This window comes from Canis lupus, chromosome 6 (assembly GCF_003254725.2).
Source record: "Canis lupus dingo isolate Sandy chromosome 6, ASM325472v2, whole genome shotgun sequence".
In the NCBI taxonomy this organism is placed as follows: domain Eukaryota; kingdom Metazoa; phylum Chordata; class Mammalia; order Carnivora; family Canidae; genus Canis; species Canis lupus.
In genome coordinates this window covers 62,792,084-62,811,526 of record NC_064248.1, presented here as the reverse complement: position 1 = coordinate 62,811,526, position 19,443 = coordinate 62,792,084, and the positions used below count along the sequence as shown (strand labels likewise).

Genomic DNA, 19,443 nt, shown 5'->3' with positions numbered 1-19,443 from the left:
CAGGGACCTTGCAAGTGCTGATCGCTCTGCCCAGAGCAGGGCCCTCCCCATCGTGCAAGTTAGATGTTTCTTTTTCAGCCTCGGGTTTCAGATGAAATGTTTTCCTCCTCAGAACTCCCTGAATTCCCATCTTTATTAGCCCCCTCCTATACTCTTTCATCGCACTCTCCGCAAGTACACACACCCAGAGCTCCTTTTATCCTTCTCTGTTTGATGGCCACTGACCCTGTAATTACATCTTCTAAGGGCACAGCAAGGCGCAGAGAGACGGTGCAAAACAAGAAAGACATAGTCTGGGGAGCAGAATGAGCTGGCCTGAATCTCAGCTCTGCACTCAGAAGCTGTGGGGCCTTGGGGAAGCTGCCTCAGATTCCTCATCTAAAAAAGGGGTGGGGGGAAACCCACTCTATCATAGGGCTGTAATAAGAATTACACAAGTTCATATGTGAAAGCACCTGGAACAGCCCAGGGAAGGAACAGCATTGCCAGCGGTTCCTACTGTACATCACTTGAGGTCTGTCTTCTCCAGTAAGTGACCGACCCTAGGAAGTGGGGACTGTGTGTGTTTGCCCAACACTACAGTGACTGTGCTTTCATAATGCTTCAGTGTGCTTCCAGATGAATGCAGAGACTCCCGCAGAACATGAGAAGGCTACCAAATAATCCAAATTAGAACCCGTGAAGGTGTGAGCTCAGTTACAGGCAGAGGGAGAGAAGGCATGGAGCCGTGACAGCCCGACAATCTACCTGGTTTCCAGAGGGACCTAAGCAATAAGAGAAGGAGCATCCAAGAACTACTCCTGGTTTTCTGTCTTGGGTTAACTGAGCTCAGTCTGGACATTCACGACAAGAGAGGATGATTTGGTGGTAGTTAAAAGCCATGGGTGTGGACCCAGCCACTGAGAGAGACCACTGAGAGGTCCTGAGAGGGAAACACAGACTGGGAAGGACAAGGAGAGGGGCAGCAATGTGGGGAATTGTGAGAAGAGCTGAGCTCAGGATGTAGACTGGGAAGGGCCATTGGAGACAGCATGGGTCTGAAGACAGGTTACCTTTGGTGGGGTGCCCGGGAGGGATTAGAAAGCGGGGCACTCCCCAGTGACACCTCTGCAAAAGAGGCATTTAACAGAAAGACCAAGTGTCCATGGGTTTAATAATGCAAAGGTGTGAGCTACAATGGCAGGTGGGTCTGAGGGCAAAGCAGCTCATCCGTGGGTTATGAGCACAGTTGGATAGTAAATGTAATTCACTGAGAGAATTATTTAGCGTTACTAAGCTTTAGAGGCCTCCACTACAAAATAGGGGAAGCAACTGTCCCTACTGCATGGGCTGTCAGGAAATCAGGTGAAATAATCCAGATCGAGTGCTTGTTGAACAGGACCTAGCACTTAATTTAGTTATAGCCATTTTATAATTATGAAGTTTAAGTTACCTAGAGATAACATCTGATGGGTAGGTAAGAAATCAACTCAACCAGAACCCAAGACTGACTGACTATCCACCTATCTGCCTACCTACTTACCTACCTATCTAGCCATGAAATGAGGCAGAGGGAATCGGTACAGTTCTTGGGAAGATAGGACCGAAAACCTTATGAAATGCAAGGACAACATCTAGTACGTTCCTTTCTGACATACAACCAGAACAAAACCTCTATGATTATTTGTACCGTGTCTTATATACGAATGGGGAAACGGAGGCCCATATCTGAAAAAGTAAATAGTCCCTCCTAACAGAGAAACCAGTGTCATATTCTGGTTGTGCTGTTGTTGTTGTTGTTGTTTATCATATTAGCTTCGGACACACTTTTATATTTTTAATTTTTAAATTTATTTTATTTTAATTCCAGTTAGTGAGCACACTATGAGTTCCAGGTGTACCATAGAATGATTCAGTAATTTCATCCATCACTCGGTACTCACCATGACAAATGCCCTCCTCAATCCTCATCACCTGTTTCACCCATTTTCCTACTCCCCTCCCCTCTGGTAACCATCAGTTTGTTCTCTAAAGGTAAGAATCTGTTCCTTGGGGTGCCTAGGCAGCATAGTCAGTTAAGTGTCCAACTCTTCATTTGTCGGACCCTTGGTTTCAACTCAAGTCATGTCTCAGGGTCATAAGATTGAGCCCCGTGTTGGGCTCCATGTTCAACGTGGAGTCAGCTTAGGACTCTCCCTTCCACCTCATTCTCTCTCTCTCTAAAATAAATAAGTTTTTTTTTTTTAAGAGTCTGTTTCTTGGTTTGTCTCTTATATTCTGTTTTAATTTGATCTATTGAGAAGACAAAGTTGGTGTGCTACAAAAAGTATTTTATGAACGTTGCAATCACTTTCTTACTTCTACTGAATCTATATTTAGCTCCACAGGAACATTTATTATACTTTGGTTATAAAGCACTAATCCAGAGAGATGCTCTGCCAACATGGTTAGGGAACCCTACACACCACCCACTCTCTCAGAGGTCCTGAGAAGTCCTGCATGCGCTGCCACGCTGCCCACCTGAGGGACTCTAACCCAGGGCTTCCTCTGCCGACTAAACCCCCTTTCCCCTGTGACACTTGGGAAACCACTCGCCAGTGGGGAATTTTGCTCCTCATGCCCAACTTGCTATGTTTATAAAATCCAGTTAAAAGTGAAGATTAGTGGCAAACTTAGGATAAGTATTAGAAGTCATAAAAGGCAACATGAAGTTTGTATGTGAAAATGGACACTCATCATTCTTCCTGAGATAACATAGGTAATGACAAGAGGAAGAGAAAGTGTATAGACCTGAAGGGTTAAGTGTACAGGGTTAAGTGTACAGACTTGAAGGAGCCTCAGAACTTTCTGGAAATAGCACAAAGTTCCCACCAGATGTCACCCTCGCCTTTTTCCCACTTCCTCCAAAGCCAGAGCAATCAATCATTCCACCAGACAGCACCCATAGACAGAAGGGAAAAAATCCACTTCACAAGCTGGTTTCCAAACTTCAGCTTCTTAAGGGTTTCAGCACATCATTCATAATTCATATTCTCCTAGTAACACAATCTGGTTTCTTAGGACACAGCTCTGGGAGAAACAGAAATGTTAGTATTTCTACTCAGAGGTCTGTGATGTCTGTGTTTCTCCTCCCTGGCCACAGAAGGGAGCCAGAGCTCTGATCTTCTGAGTACAGGCAAGGAAAGCTCCGAACATTGGACCAGCCCCGTGGGGAGGAAGAAAACCATATTCTGACAACAGGTTTGACCCACTAACTCATTCGGTCAGAATGACTGTTCCAAACCACATTTCCTGTACAGCACACAAAGGTTAGCTTTTCTCACATTAAATAGCTGAACCTATACTCGGACTTGGCAAGTATGCATCTGATCTGTGCGCTTCTGTGGAGACAGTGCGTCTGCTGGGAAATAGAAACCACTTTCAAACAGAAGGAAACTAAAACTGCCTATGCTGATCAGAGCCTTGAGTCAGTTAATGGAAATACTGAAACCAATCCTTTAGACTCTTCAAGATGTATTATATAACTGAACAGCAATGGGCCACAAACAAATCTAGATTAAAATAAATCTAAAATAGTTTTAAAACTACAGGTATTTTACATTTTACATTTGGACAAAGGCAAATTCAACAAAATTTGTAAATCAAAAAATACTGACAATCCGGGGTGCCCGCATGGTTCGGTCAGTTAGGTGTCTGGCTCTTGATTTCCACTCAGGTCATGATCTCAGGGTCGTGGGATCAAGCCCCGCTCCATGTTCAGCATGGAGCTGGCTTGGGATTCTCTCTCTCTCTCTCTCTCTCTCTTTCTCTCCCTCTACCCCTCCTCCAACTTGCTCACACTTTCTCCCTATTTCAAATATATAGATACATTTTTAAGAAAAGAAATATGACAATCCATTATTAACACCATCACAACCCCCTCAGTGAGAAGTGCTGCATAGCCCATTTTAAACTGTGGCTGAAGAGGGGTTTTCTGAGTAACAACTCAGTACACTACCCAGTGTTTGTCCAGGCTGCTCTCTGAGCTCTGAGGCCTTAATCTCTGTCCATTGTCAAAGGCTTGGCTCAAAGCACACTTTCTCCAAAAATCACTGCTAGATTTTATTTCTCACTCGGTCCCAAAGTTAACCTTTGCTTGCTTTATTCACATCCCTTTCTATCTCCACCGCTTAGATTTCACAGGCATGTCAGTCTCTCTCACTAAGGCATTTTCTTTCTCTTTCCATAGAGCTTTGTGGTTACTATGTGCCAACTCTTATTTTCAGTGCTTTTCTTGACTTACTAATTCATTTACTAATCAACATCTTGGAAGGTAGATACCATCACCCTCATTTTATAGAGAAATGTACTAAGAAGTAGAGAGGTTAAGTAATCTGTCCAAGATCACAGGCACAGTAAACAGAACCAAGACCCAAACCCAGGCAGTCTGGCTCCAGAAACTTAGCTCCTAAGACTGGGAACACTGCCTCTCCCAAGAGGTGTGTAATCAACACCTGCTGAAATTGAACAAAAAGGCAGAGCTTTAGGATATGCTGTACAGAACTGAATGCTCAAGAGTTTTCTGGAGCTCTTTCTTCCCATCACCATTTAAACATCCCAAGTCCCAAAATAAAGGGTTAAAAATCACCCATAATCCATGACAGGCAAGTAGGTAACATACTTACTAGATCCAGATATGTTCAAGTCTTTACATTCTTCAATTTTAGCATCACTGTCAAAATAAATTTTGATCTTGCCACTGTGAGCTTTATTGTCAAAGGTAATCTGGAGACACAAATGTATGGAAAGGTTACCACCCCACAGAACGGGCACCCTGGATCAACTCTGCTTAAAATATCACTGGCATCCAAACAGCATACTGAGTCAAAACTAATTATACTGATGAAAATGTCCACATCACATGATTCCTTCACAAGCTTCTATTATTAATGAAAAAATGTGATCCAAAGGGTGAATATGTAAAGTTCTACTGAATCATGTTTGGGTGCAGAGAAACCTCAGAGCAAAACAAGTAATCAGTCCTAGGAACAAAACCAAGATTCACCAATCTTTGACAAGAGAACACATTTATTATACTGAATGGAATTTAAAAGCATTTGCTTCATTTTATTCCTCTGGGTACAAAAACCTAGGTCTTCCCTAGGCTAGAAATTATTTTTCTGTTTGCTTCAAATGCTACCTATAATACTTTCAGAAGTGACAAAGATTGCTCCCAGGCTGCAGGCTGAATTTAAGATTTCCAGGTAGCCTCATTCTTCCACATTATGTTTCAGTCATTTAGTTTACAAGTGACATATGCGGAGATCTGAGAGCTTGAGAGAAGTGTTTGTGGGGCTTCCATAGCGGAGAATGAGGCCTTGAGTGTGCCAGGGTTAGTGGAGGTGTGCTCACAGGTCCTAGGTAGGGCAATGGAGCCAACAAGTTTAATTCTCAAGCCTCTGGTTTGGTCAGAGTGATATTCTTGGATTACACAGAGTGTGGCTTATGTGTAAAGATGCTCGGGCACTTGTGGATTCAATACAGATCACCTACGCATTCAGCTTAGCAAGCTCTTTGCTTTAGGTAAACACATTTTATAATGTGTTTTGTAATATGGAGGTTACCCCAGGGAGGCTAATCATGCTTTCCTCTGCCAGAGACGTTCTTCCTCACTGCATGTCAAGATTTATCATTACTTTTATTTCTTTCTTTGCTTGTTTTCCAGTCTCGCTCTTCCACTAGGCTGTAAGCTTCCTGAGAACCACTGCACCTCTATAGGAGGCAATGTCTGGTGCATAGGAGGGACTCATCACATATTGACTGACTGTTGTTGAATGAGGCACTCTTCTGAGTTGCTGAAAGCTGGTCACATACAACTTCAGCTCAGCATTCAGTTTTGCCCCTCAATAAACATGAGGAAGGGAGTGAGGGCCAGAGAGAAAGCATGAAACTCCATGAGACGAGAAGGCTGGTTACTCTCCCCACAGAAGTGAACATTCTCTTCTACTGCACATGCCTCCTCCCAAACCACAAGAAGCAACAAGTAATCCTTTGCAGACTGGCCTTCAGATCAAGGAAGCAGTTTCTGCCGGGAGGTTTGAAAACATCTGCGACAACGGTTGCAAAGACCTTCCTTTGAAAGTAGGAAAAACATCATAGACACTTAGAACACCTGTCATAGACTTTTCTTCTAATGTGTTAGGGGAGTAAAAGGCCAAAGGCAATTTTGAAAAGTCCTCTTTGCAGCCCAGAAATCTGGTTTTAAGAAGTTGGAAAGGGAGCAGCCCCGGTGGCTCAGCGGTTTAGTGCCGCCTTCGGCCCAGGGTGTGATCCTGGAGACCTGGGATCAAGTCCCACGTTCTGCCTGTGTCTCTGCTTCTCTCTCTCTCTCTCTTTCTCTCTCTCATGAATAAATAAAATCTTAAAAAAAAAAAAAAAAAAGAAGTTGGAAAGGGCTTGCTCCATTTTCCAAAGTAATGGTCTCTGGATCGACAATGCTAGAAAGTGTCATTAAGCCGCTTCAAACACAACTGCATCTAACACATCTACGTAGGCTGGTGTGTTTTATACTTGGCATCTGCAACAGTAGAGAAAAATAATAAAAACCAGCTGTAGTAAGACAAGACACTTGCCGTATTCTGAAAGACGTAACAGTCTGGTAACTCTCGGGAATGAATTGTCTGTAGGTCGATGCCTTTGAGGCGAAAGGAAATTTCAACTTCTAAGAGCCTGAATAAAAAACATGACAAGGTATAAACTGTCAGCGTCTTCCTATCCTCCTCTGTTTTCCCCCATCCCTGTCTCCTGGGAAATTAAACTTAAAAACGTATTTACCGGTAAAATTCCAGTCTGAAGAATGACAAGTTCTTCCAGTCCTGAGGGTCCTTGGAGAGGTCTAAGTGAACACAATCTAGGGCAATGAAACAACAAGAAGGATTGTTTCAGGCAACAATCAGATGCTAAAAAGCAGTGGTACAGGTGTGCTGAGAAGCAGGACACTTAAAAGTTCCAAAGTATCTTCCCACAAGATCCAGATTCATTGTAACGAGATCAGTGACTTGACAGGGAAGGACCTGGAGATGCCAGGATCACAGTTAACATCACCAGGAATGGGATAAACAGACATCATGCACCTCCTGAAATAACGTACCACTTGTGTGGTATTCCTGCCCAAAATACGTAACCTCAATCAAGTCATAAACAAGACACAGGAAAACCTGAGTGAGGAACACTCTACTCTTTTAAAATGTCAAGGTCATTAAAAAAAAAAAAGGCTAAGGAATTTTATTTTGCTCCAGATTAAAGGAGATTAAACTGACCTGACAATTAAATGCATTATGTGATCTTGGACCAGGGAGGTGGCAAGGAGTGCATGGAGGGGGCATGGAGTGGGGCAGGGAGGTGGCAGTCCGGGCAGGCAGTTTTCTTTTTCTATAAAGAACAGGACAATGGATGAAAGGTGAATTGGGTTTGTAAGTTACAGTACTGTATCCATGTTCCTTCATGCTTTTAAGCACTGTATGGTGGTTTTGTAGGAGAATGTTCCTATTTGGGGGAAATGTACACTGAAGTATTTAGAGGTCAAGAGACATTATTCCTGCACTTTATTCTCATACATTTCAGGAGAAATATTTATACATTGGAAAAATGATAAAAAAAAAATGTGGTAAAATGTTAGCCTTTGGAAAATTTAGATGAAGGGTAGACAAGGAAATCGTTGTGCTATTTTGCAACTTTTCTGTTAAGTCTGATGCTTTTTCAAAATTAAAAAAAAAAGGAAGAAATTGAGGTTTTGTTCAAGTAAAAACAAATTACGAGGTGTAAACTATAAAATCATTCCAAGAGCCTCACATAAAAATAGTCTCTTCGTTGGGTAGTTCAACACCTTGGCAGGAAACAGGCTAGAAACAGTGAATGGCTTTCAAGGTCACAGAGCCCTGACACAGAACTGGTGGGAAGCCAGCCTGGGCTGACTCTCACCCACACTGTGGCTGCCCCTTCGTGCTGCCTTTGAAACCGAAAAGTCAGGGCCTAGGGCAGTGCCTAGTACTCAGGAGGTGTTCGAGAAAATTGGTAGACTTGATAGCCAATTCTTTAAATGTCTTCTCCCACTGGGCCTGGAGCAGCAAAGACCTCCCGTCACTACATCGGTACATGACCTTGGCTTAACCACCTAGCGACTGAGCATCAACTTCCTCAACTGTAAAGTAAAAGCCAAACTGATGATATTTAGGGTCCTTCTACCTCTCACACTCTTATTTGAAGACAAAGTAAAAGAAAATAAAACTTTTACATTTATTTGAGTAAGTGGCTATATTCTGAAAAGAGAAGGAACATATTCAAAATCTGTGTTACAGAAAAAGAAACACACACTATTAGAATGATAGCCATCTAAATGTTGTAAAGACATTTTAAAAAGCAGGATTTATAACAGTTCCCCCAATGAGGATAACCTCTAAAGCTATAGGTCTTAGAGGCATGAAATGCCCACAGCATGATTTAAGGGAAACCCTTAGCTTGATCTACACAATTGGTCATGCAAAGACTGTGCAATGAATAGAGACCCACCAAGGAAGCAGGCATGGAGGGGGATGGCTGCATTTACACACCAAAGGATGACCCTCTCAATGGTAAAGATGATGCAAAAGTCACAGAGAGATAATCTAGAACAGCATCTGCTCATTCACCTACATAAACTCTAATGCTTCACCAATGAAGTCCAGCTCAATTCCTATTCCTATAGGAATAGGCAGCTGCAGGCTGCCTCCAATATATCTGAAAAAAGAAGGTCTAAGATCCAGTATCAAGTATTTTAAGAATATTCTTTACATCTCGAGTAGATAGATATGTCAAAAGGTTCTCTTTGACAAATTATATTTCATAAGTCAAAAATACAATTAACTTGCTAAAATAGTCTTTCTTAAAATAAAGTAAAATTCATAACCAACTTCTGCTTTGGTGAAAATTATTCCATATTCTGATAGAAGGAAAACAGACAAGGACACCACTGCACAGGAGTCAGGTAATAAATTCCACTCTCTGGCACTGCCAGTCCTAGTCCTGCCTACGTAGCCACTGACACTGACTTTGACCATGTCTCTTTCACTCATCTTCCAAGAAAAATCAACTGAGGAAAACAACATAAGAATCACTGGAAAATAGTTGTAAGATGCATCTAATTAAGTCACACAGGACAAGGGGTATTTCAAGGCTGTTGGCCACAGCACCAGGCTGCTGATACTTAGATGACTAAAAGAAACCTGAGGCTTCTCATGGTGCTTGGCTGATGGGCTGCTGGTTTCAGAGTCAAGAGCATGGGACACATTTACTCACTAAGAGATTCTCAATAGGCAGCCTGTGGAAACAGACCCAGAACCTCTGTTTTACAGATGTATTCTTCTATTATTTTAACAAAGCATCTTTAAATTGAATGTTAGAAAATATGGTCAAACGAACTATGCAATGCTCTCTTCTTAATAAAACCATCCCACATGGATACTAGAACCCCTGCTCCTGAACTGTTTCTTGAGGAGTCATGACTCATTAGTCTTCACAGTTCATAACCCCAGTATATAAAACAGGAAGTGCCTTGGGCATGCTAGTTATACACCAGAGATTTGCTAAATGAATGACAAAACTTCCAGAGCCTTAAGTCAACTAGTTTGCACTTACATATAATGTGTTTTCAAATTCTTAACAGAGTTGCACAAGAGAATTCTACTTGATTAGATACTAACTTCTTGCTAAGCAACCTCCTAAAAGAGAAAATGAATTGCTAAGTACAATTCATCTTTGAAGAGCATTAATGTAGTTAACTCTTGCATTAATAGCAAGAGTACCAAGCATTTCAACATACATTATTTCATATATAATTAGACTCTTTTTTTTCCCCCCCAAAGCCTAATTGCTTCCTCATGGAGGGACAAACCTCAACAAACAGGAAACACCTGTACATTTACCTCAACCCCCCAAAGTCTTGAGTTATACCAAGACGTTCTACAATGTTCCCTGGTCCTATCATGGTAGACCCACAGTTCCCTGAGAGAAAAGCCTTTGCAGGCATATGTTCAACCTCAATTAAGTTAGCTGTCACAGAAGCAAAATCATTCTATTTGGGTTGTCAGCACATGAAGGGATGTTTGCTCTTACCACAGAAGATGATAAAGGCATATAATGAAAGTGCATTACCTACTTCAATGTCGCTGTCAATGTTCAGCGTGTCATTAGAAGGAAACATGGCCCCTTTCTTATAATGCTGCTTACAGACTTTCAAGCCAGTTCTATTGTCTTCATTTTCTCCGTAACTGAGTGTCCCCAGGGATATGTTCTTTAGATGATGATACTATTCAAAATAGTTAAATAAAAATCGTATGAGCTTTTAAGAGTTTCATCAGAAGTTACAGCGTAAGGGGCACCTGCGTGGCTCAGTGGTTAAATGTCTGCCTTCAGCTCAGGTTGTGGTCCCAGGGTCCTGGAATCGAGTCCCACATGAGGCTCCCCTCAGACAGCCTGCTTCTCCCTCTGCCTATAGCTCTGCCTCTCTCTCTGTCTCTCTCATGAATAAATAAAATCTTTTTTTTAAATAAATAAAATCTTAAAAAAAAAGAAGTTACAGCATATGGAATACACTTATAGCTATTTTAAACTTTGTGTCAGATCCCTCAATAGAACTTACCCCTGTAATATACCACAAGGTAATTTTCTCATGGGTGGGCAGGAAACACACTGCCTCACGGAACTTGGAACTACAGTAGACGACGTGCTAACAGACACTCCCACCTGTCTAACCTCACAGCAGACTACTGTCTCCTGGCTCCAAGCACCACCTTCCAAGGCCACACTGGTCCCCAGCTGGCTCCTGGAGCTTGCCTGGCACATTCCCACCGGGGCCTTTGCTGCACCCCCTGCCTGGAACCCCATGTTCCATCTGCTAGGTTCACTCCTTCAGGTCTTGAGTCAAATATTACCACTTCAGTGAGGCCTTCCCTTACTATCCAGTGCAAGTTGCAAGCATCCATCACCAGTGCACAGGCTCCACCAGGCACTGCCAGTCTCCTCCCCAGCTTTATTTCATGGCAGCCATCACTGTCAGACACACCACTGAAGACTCAAGCTGTCCATACCTCACAGCTCACACTAATACAACTGGTATTTACTTACATAAACATGACTTTACCATTCGCCTATCTGCACTAACAGGGCTAAGAGGGCTTTACTAACTCCCACTTTAATTAACATGACTTTACTATTCCAGGAAACTTTTTTTTTTTTTTTTTTTTTTTGAGAGAGAGAGAGTTGGGGGGTGGAATCCTAAGCAGGCTCCACACTTATTGCAGAGCCCAAATGGGGCTGGATCTCATGACCCTGAGATGAGATCATGACCTAAGCAGAAAATCAAGAGCTGGACACAACCAACTGAGCCCCTATTCTAGGAAACTTCTGCCCAGGAACATAACAGTTACAAATAACTCTATTGTTCATTTCAGGAACACCCACAACAACTGATTTAGACAATCAATCTGAAGATTTAGTCTAATAAATCCAAGACTCTTTGAAACCAAGCCCATCTCCCCACAAACCCTCACCTTGCTGTGTCCACCAATACAAAACTATGATATCATATCTTTACCCAATTCTAATTGAGCTCCCCTCATGCTGAGAGACCAGTCTACCTTACACTTCAAAGTCGGTATTGGACTGTGCCCTTTTCACCCAAGGAACTAATAAGAATGGTCAAGGGAGCATCTCCCTTACCTCTGTAAGTAATAAGCTCAGTTTTTCTTATTAACACGTTTTCTTGGTGGTGTTTTGAGGGAGCTAGCATTCAATGCTATACATTTCACTTTTTTTCATTGGTCTGGTTCTCATCCCTAGAATGAAGTTCTATGGGAACAAGGCTTTTGTCCATTTTATTCATGATGCATTCCCAGTATCTAGAATAATACCTCGTATATAGTAGGCACCCAAATATTTATTGAACGAATGAGAAAAGAAAAAATATGAATAACAATTTCCCTCCCCTAAATGCTTTCTTCAGGCCTATCAGTGTGGTTTATCAATACTTACTTAGATACGAGTATATCATACCCTACTCCATATTCCTAATATTCAGCTAGGTTTATTAATGCTAAGACATCAAAATTGAGACTCTGCAATCTTAGATTTGATATCTCATTCATCAAACTTTCTGAGAGTATAAATCCACTCTCGGCTGTTTGAACTTGGGTAAAGTAATCTCCCAAAAGTAGTGGGTATAAAGGGATATATAAATACAAATCTTTAAGAAAAAACTTAAATAGGCAAAATAGGCTAAAACAACAAAGTCAAGTGTCAATCATTCATAACAAAACACTTGCCTGATTGATAGCAAAAAAGATGCTCTCATAGGCATCCTCTTGAGTATAGACACTGCAACTATAGTCATCTTCATCCGTGCCAGAGTATCCTTTTAAAAACAAGTGCTTAAAAGCAACAGTGTTCTCTTCTTTGAAAGCAACTACCATCTGGTTACTTAAACCAAAACGAACAAGCTAGAAAAGAAAATCAAATACGAAGATGTGAATTTTACCATTTACCAGGGCAGGCAAATGCATTCATATTATCATCAACTCCTGCCTATAAATATCAGCAAGTGTTTATTAACCACATTAATGTCAAAATACAAGTCCCAGAAAAGAATACACTCATTAAGCTACATAGGCAAGTCAAAATAGCATAAAATTAAATTACCACTCCCAGTGACTACCAACCTTACTGATCTTGAATGAAGGAGGAGAAATCCAAATCAGTAAAGTCGGAATCCATTTATTGTATATTTGGATTTCAAATTAATTGCTTTAAAAACTGATGTACTCAATAAAGTAATGTCATTTTTTGTTGATTAACATTTAGAAATTGTAATTATTTTTTTAAAATCACAACGAGGTTTTATATGTGGCTTTTAAGAATGTTTTTGAAAAGTGGACTATATAATACTTACTCTACCTGAGAGGTAATAGTTGTCAAAGGAATTCAATTATTCCAGCTCTGCAAGAACTCTTATATAAGATTTACACCTTAGAGATCTCGCTGCAAGATCTATAGCATCAAAGCACCAGAAAGAATAGCAGGGTTTGCTTTACCCCTCTGAGTTCAAACCCATTCACTGTCTGCATGCACCCACCTTCTTGTGACAAAACTCCTACTTTTTCTCCCTTACGCTGTATCCTCGTCCAAGATTTGGCACCAAGGGCTCTCTTCACTAGGGGGCAATGTATTCATTCTGCCCATTTTGGAATCCAATATGGGGGAAAAATTAGCAGGCACTAAATTTTACCAACCCCCCGCCCCGGGAAATTACACACACACCAACAATCTTTCACTCTCTTTCTCTCTCTCTCTCACGCACACATGCACATGTGTGCACCCACACACATGAATGGCGGAAGACAAGTCAAACCTTTATAAGCCCTGTCCCACACACCCCTCCCCATCTGCCTACTTTATCTCATCTACTTTAAAAGACAATAAAAGTCCAAAAATCTTGCCGCAGATCTTCATCCCACTAGGTCCCTAAAGCAATTTGGGACTCTTGTTTCTTCATGTGTGAAATCAGCAAGTCCAACTAGATGACTGTGGCATATCTGCTATTTGCTGTCACTCCACGGTTGGATATGAGAGACTGCATGGCACTGAACCAGACATCAACTAACGAACTTTTCAGATGAAAACACATTAATCTGCATATGCAAATATATATACTACTTTCTAGTGATTTATATTTTTAGCTTTCTTGTCTGACTTTTTGAAAAGGCTGAATAATTAAAAATAATAGCTACCATTTTTCAGCAACTATTATACTCCAGGTGCTTACTAAACTGCATTACAAGCACCATCTCCATTACTAAAACTCTAAGGTGAGGTCACTACGGTTATCTCCACTTTACACATGTGAAAACTGAGATTTAGCCCCATTTAATTGCCCTAAGTCATGTAGCTAGAATGAAAGTCAGGTCTAACTCCAAAGTCACTTTATTGTGCTATAACAATTTCCCTCTCTTGGAGAATCTGCCTTTGGGACTCTTCTTATAGAAAAGAATTTAGATGCTAGCTTTCCAGAATTGCAACTACTGTTTGAGAATGTACTTAATTGACACTCCTTAGCATCTGAGCCTCACCAGGTCACATTCCCCAAATACCAAGCCAAAGGATTGAGCAACTGTTAAAACCCAGCTAGTCTAAGACAAGTATCAGATAAGAAACCACACATCATCTAACCTGTGCTAGAAATCAAGCAACTGGAAGCTAAAGGTTTTTCTAAGCACATAACATCTTTCAATGGTGCCTGTAGATGCCAGAAAAGGTCATGTTGTTTTTTGAAAGCCGAAAGTAAACCAGGGAATTAATACATACATAATTGTTTCAAGGTCCTGTAAAATACTGATACACAAATGAAAAAAAAAACAAAAACAAAAACTGGTATACATGCATGTGAATTAAGTTCTTCAATCAAAGTCTTCTGAGTGCTTACTCTGTCCTGGGCTGGGATATGATGTGGGCAAGATCAAGTTGCATGGTGTTGAAGAACAGCTCTTATCTACTGAGTGCCAGGGACTATGCCTAAAATTTACAATTTTTTAAAAATATAATTCATAATACCCTATGAAGGGGATATTCACTGGACTCCACAAAGACAGGAATTTTCCCCCCATTACTCAGGAACTAGAATAGTGTCTATCACAATGCCAGAGTCAAATACTAAATCTGTTGATGAATATAGTCCCATTTTATACATGTGCAACCTGAAGTCAGGGAACTTATTCAGGTTGAAACAGCTAGAAAGTGTCAGTGTGAGGTCCATTTAGATTACATATCCCTTCTCTTGACCACCTGGCCACACTATCTCTCAAACAGAGATGCTGCCAACTTAAATCTAGAAGCGGGGATAGTCGACCCATTCCTCCCACACTCAAACTTGAACTAAAACACACACACATACACACACACACAATCTGAATGAGGAATGGATATCTTGACCAAGAAAGTAGCATTTTAACTACTGATATTTTAAGCTACCATCTATTTAACTTAAAACCCAAAGCTCATCAACTCAACCTGGAGAATGACAACATGAAGGTGTAAACTCTGCTTGGAACCACCCCCATCTGGCATCAGGAAGAGGAAATTTACTCCATTCCATTATTCATAGAACAAGCTGGGATCCCTGGGTGGCGCAGCGGTTTGGCGCCTGCCTTTGGCCCAGGGCGCGATCCTGGAGACCCGGGATCGAATCCCACGTCAGGCTCCCGGTGCATGGAGCCTGCTTCTCCCTCTGCCTGTGTCTCTGCCTCTCTCTCTCTCTCTCTCTGTGTGTGACTGTCATAAATAAAAAAAAAAAAAAAAAAAAGAACAAGCTGAGATCCAGCATCATCAGGTCAGGGTTGGGATTTTCAAAGTATATGTTAGTAGAGAAGAGAAACCCTAGGGAGGAGATCATAAATGCCCTTCCTGCGATGGCAGAACCAAACACTCTCTATGGAGCGAGAGAAAGGAGATGATGGGTTTGGTCAAATGGGTGACAGAAAAATGTACTCCTGCCCCACTAACTAGATCTTAAGATTTACCGACTATGATATGATAGAAAAATAGTGAAGTGCGGCCTGGCAAAGATTGTGAAGGTAAGACCTGATTATGAAATCGGTGTAGGAGAAAATATTCTGTACCAGGTAAAAACAGGATCCTGTCAAAATAATGTACAAAGAATCTGAGAAGGAAAGAGTAGAATTGGCAAAAGAATGTGGACACCTCTCTCAAAATTATACATTACTGCAGAATGCAGAGTAGGAATGTCTTTTTTTTTTTTTTTAAGTTTCCTCCTCATCAACCCTGATAAAATGCCACCTATCCCATTAGACTTGGGAATGGAGTGCTAAGAGACAGAAAAAGAGAGGGAGGTACAAGTGGTATTCAAAGGAAGGAAAGGTATTCAAGAAATCTGCTCCAATTAGATATCACCCATGTAGCAAAACTTATTAGAATGGTCCTCCAGCAGAATAAGAGTTTAATCCCTCTCAACTTTGCTAGGGGAGACAAGGTACATCTACACGTAAAGTAAATGATCATTTCTCAAGAATAGTCTATTAAAAGCAGTAACATAGAAAGCAACAGATACTAGCGTACCCAGGAAAACCACGCGGTGAGTGGTCAGGCAAGACTGTAGGGGGAGTTCCAGTGGCATCTGCAAGATGATAGAGAAAAAGAATCGCTCTGGACTTGGTGTTACAGACAGGGCAGGGATGAGAATCACTGGGTGCATCCAGCTGGCTGGGATCTAGGGAGGAAACAGTAGCTGAAGACCCATTGGAAAGGCAAGTCCAGGGATCCCTGGGTGGCACAGCGGTTTGGTGCCTGCCTTTGGCCCAGGGCTGGATCCTGGAGACCCAGGATCGAATCCCGCATCAGGCTCCCGGTGCCTGGAGCCTGCTTCTCCCTCCACCTGTGTCTTTGCCCCTCCCCCCCCGTGACTATCATAAATAAATAAATAAATAAATAAATAAATGAATGAATGAATGAATGAATGAATGAATGATAGGCAAGTCCAAGGAGACTGTGGGAATCTGAATTTCAAGCTACACAGTCAAGATTCTCTTCTGTGGGAAAAATGGGTACCACAAAATATTCTGAGCAGGAGAGTAATCCAATGAAAGCATTCTAAGAAAAATTCATTTGATATTAGCACTGAAGGCACTGGTATGTATGTGGATAAGGGAGGTAGGCATCAGACAAAGTCTGGAAGGAGCCTAGTTAACTTGTCTGTATTCCCAAGACTGCAAAATGAGGACAGGACTCCTGTCTAGTATAAAACCAATCTGAGAATCAGAGACTCTAGAGCCAGACCAGAGGGCTCCAATCCGACTCTACCCCTTATCAACTGAATGGCCATAAGCAAATTATGTATTCTCTTTGGCCCCGTTTCCTCATCCACAAGAGGGGAGCAAAAACTGACCCATCACACAGGGTTGCTCTGAGGATGAAATGAATGAACATGCAAAAGGCACCTGTGCCTTGCATATGGCAAATGCTACGGCACATGTTATGCTACATCTCAGCTGCAGTGATGCATTCCCAGCTGTATTCCCAGCAGAATACACAGCAGGGAGGAGCTTCATACATATTTGAAATGAATGAGATAAGAGTCTGAGCTAGAGAGAGAAGATAGTGAGTATGGCAAAACATAAGCAGACAGTTTTGTAGGAAGAATCCACAAGATTTAGTAGACATCAGGACAAAGAAGGTAAGTCAAAATCACGATGTTTTATGCCTAGATAAGGTGGAGTTATAGTAACATTAATAGATCAAGAAGCAAGCTGAATGAAAGCTGGTTTGGCCAGAGAAGAAATTGGAAAACAATTAAAATTAACCAAATGATAAAGTGGACATCATTTCTCCGCCTTCCAAGTAATACTAACCATGTACCTACTTTATAGGATGCCAAAATTAAAGCTTCAAAGCCAAGAATTAAAATGAAAATATTTTTATTTTATTTTTTTAAATGAAAAAACCCAGGCATGCACATTTAACAGGAGACCTGTATCTCAACTTTATTGGTTTTTTTTTTTCCAACTTTGTTGTTTCTTTTAAAGCAACTTGGTCACCCTAAATCTTGGTGTACTGGAAAGCATAACATACAATGAAAAGATCTCTTTATGATCAGAGTAAAGATGTAACTTCAGTTACAACAGGAACCTCCTCTCATTTCTAAAACTATACAAAAGTATTTGTAGAAAGGTATTTATTTTTGTGTTCCAGAAATAACATCTTTACATTGATATCAGAATGATTATTCGCCAAAGGAGCCAAATACCCCAAATTGGTAGTGTCTTTAAAAGGGCACACGTTTCAAGTGTAGTTACCTACAGAGGAACCTCCCTGAAACTGGTTCAAAGCCACAGTCTCAAAAACTAGATGACAACTCTGATGGCTGTTGTGATACGGGGATAAAGTCTTGACAATATGAAATTCAACAAAAGATCCCAATGTATGGGGATCCCTGGGTGGCGCAGCAGTTTGGCGCCTGCCTTTGGCCCAGGGCGCGATCCTGGAGACCCGGGATCGAATCCCGCGTCGGGCTCCCGGTGCATGGAGCCTGCTTCTCCCTCTGCCTATGTCTCTGCCTCTCTCTCTGTGTGTGACTATCATAAAAAAAAAAAAAAAAAAAAAAAAAAAAAAAAAAAAAAAAAGATCCCAATGTAGCCCTTGTATGCTCCTAATAAGCCCAATGGTAAGTATTTACTTACCGCCTTAGCTACTGCTGCAAGGGAAACAGCATTGTCAAGACTCAAGTCAAAACAGTCAAAAATGCATTTTCAAAAGTGTATTTGAATAAAGATGAGAAATTTCAAGAACATAATCACTTGGGATTGAACAGCTCTTGCCAGGCTATGTGTTTTATTCAGATATAGAACTCTACCCCCCCCCATATCAAACTCCTATTATATACAGACCTATATATACTATTTATCTCTATTTACAGAACCTGTGGAAAGATGACCTCATAATCCCTTACTAAAACAAGGTCATTATCGAAACTGAACTTCAACCTACCATCACCCTCCAGAGTCAACATAAATTTACAGTTTTATGAAGTTGAGTGTGGACTTTTCAGAGCAAAAGTCAAGAGTGGGAAAATGAAAACAGTTTCATCTTGGGGTAAGGAAAAAAAACAAAGAAACAAACTGACAATATGAATTACCTGTGTGGTAACCATGACTATCTTCAAAATCTGCAATCCCAGCTTCCATGGAATCTGGTGTCTGGCTCGGTATTTTTCACAAGGGTTCATGAAGTAAAACTTCAGGTCTTCCCTCAGACATTCTTCTTTCACGTCAGAATCAAGATGAGCCATTGCATTTCTGCCACAGAAGACCAATTTTTAAATAAACAGAATATCTCGTTCATCAGAGAGTTTCTGAATAAAACTTCCTATTCATGTTCTTTATCCATTCTTACAAGCAAAATTCTGTCTCCAACCAGTGACCTCTTTTTCTCTTTAGAAATCTGAAAATTATTCAGGACCCTCTATCACTTGCCTTTCCACATATTCATTTAGTTCCAAAGGGCCATTGTCAAAATTTTTAAGAATAAGATTTTATTTGCAAGACTCATCATCCTACATCTTAACATATGGAATTCACCTGTCACTGGAATATTGTTAATATTCAATAACAAAAACTAGATGAGATACTTTTATGATACACCAGATATGAAATCATAGAAACTTGAATTAAATTGCTATGAAAACAGAGAATCCATGTTCTATAATGTACTGAATGATTATGTCCCTTTTTTATAATATAACAATGATAATAAGGTTCAAAATGCAAATACCTTCAGGAAGTCAAAATAGTATCTATTTATGCCTAGTCAAATATTTGTGTCGCTTTACAATGGTAAAGTTTGCCTTTACTATTTTGAGCTGGACTCAGGAATGGGCATGTGATGCAAGCT

General features: G+C 40.9%; 1 protein-coding gene across 4 annotated transcripts in view; it reads right to left on the bottom strand.

Moving 5' to 3' along the window:
- The window catches only part of MCOLN2 (mucolipin TRP cation channel 2), a 51,452-nt gene that overhangs the window by 17,178 nt on the left and 14,831 nt on the right, over positions 1-19,443 (bottom strand). For all 4 annotated transcript variants that reach the window (XM_025417802.3, XM_035717194.2, XM_035717193.2 and 1 more), the window contains exons 2-7: positions 18,689-18,848; positions 12,315-12,488; positions 10,147-10,300; positions 6,793-6,868; positions 6,591-6,687; positions 4,644-4,743 (exon numbers count right to left, since the gene is read on the bottom strand). In XM_025417802.3, coding sequence (XP_025273587.1) covers positions 4,644-4,743; positions 6,591-6,687; positions 6,793-6,868; positions 10,147-10,300; positions 12,315-12,488; positions 18,689-18,848 — 761 coding nt within the window. The remainder of the gene's footprint in view (positions 1-4,643; positions 4,744-6,590; positions 6,688-6,792; positions 6,869-10,146; positions 10,301-12,314; positions 12,489-18,688; positions 18,849-19,443) is intronic.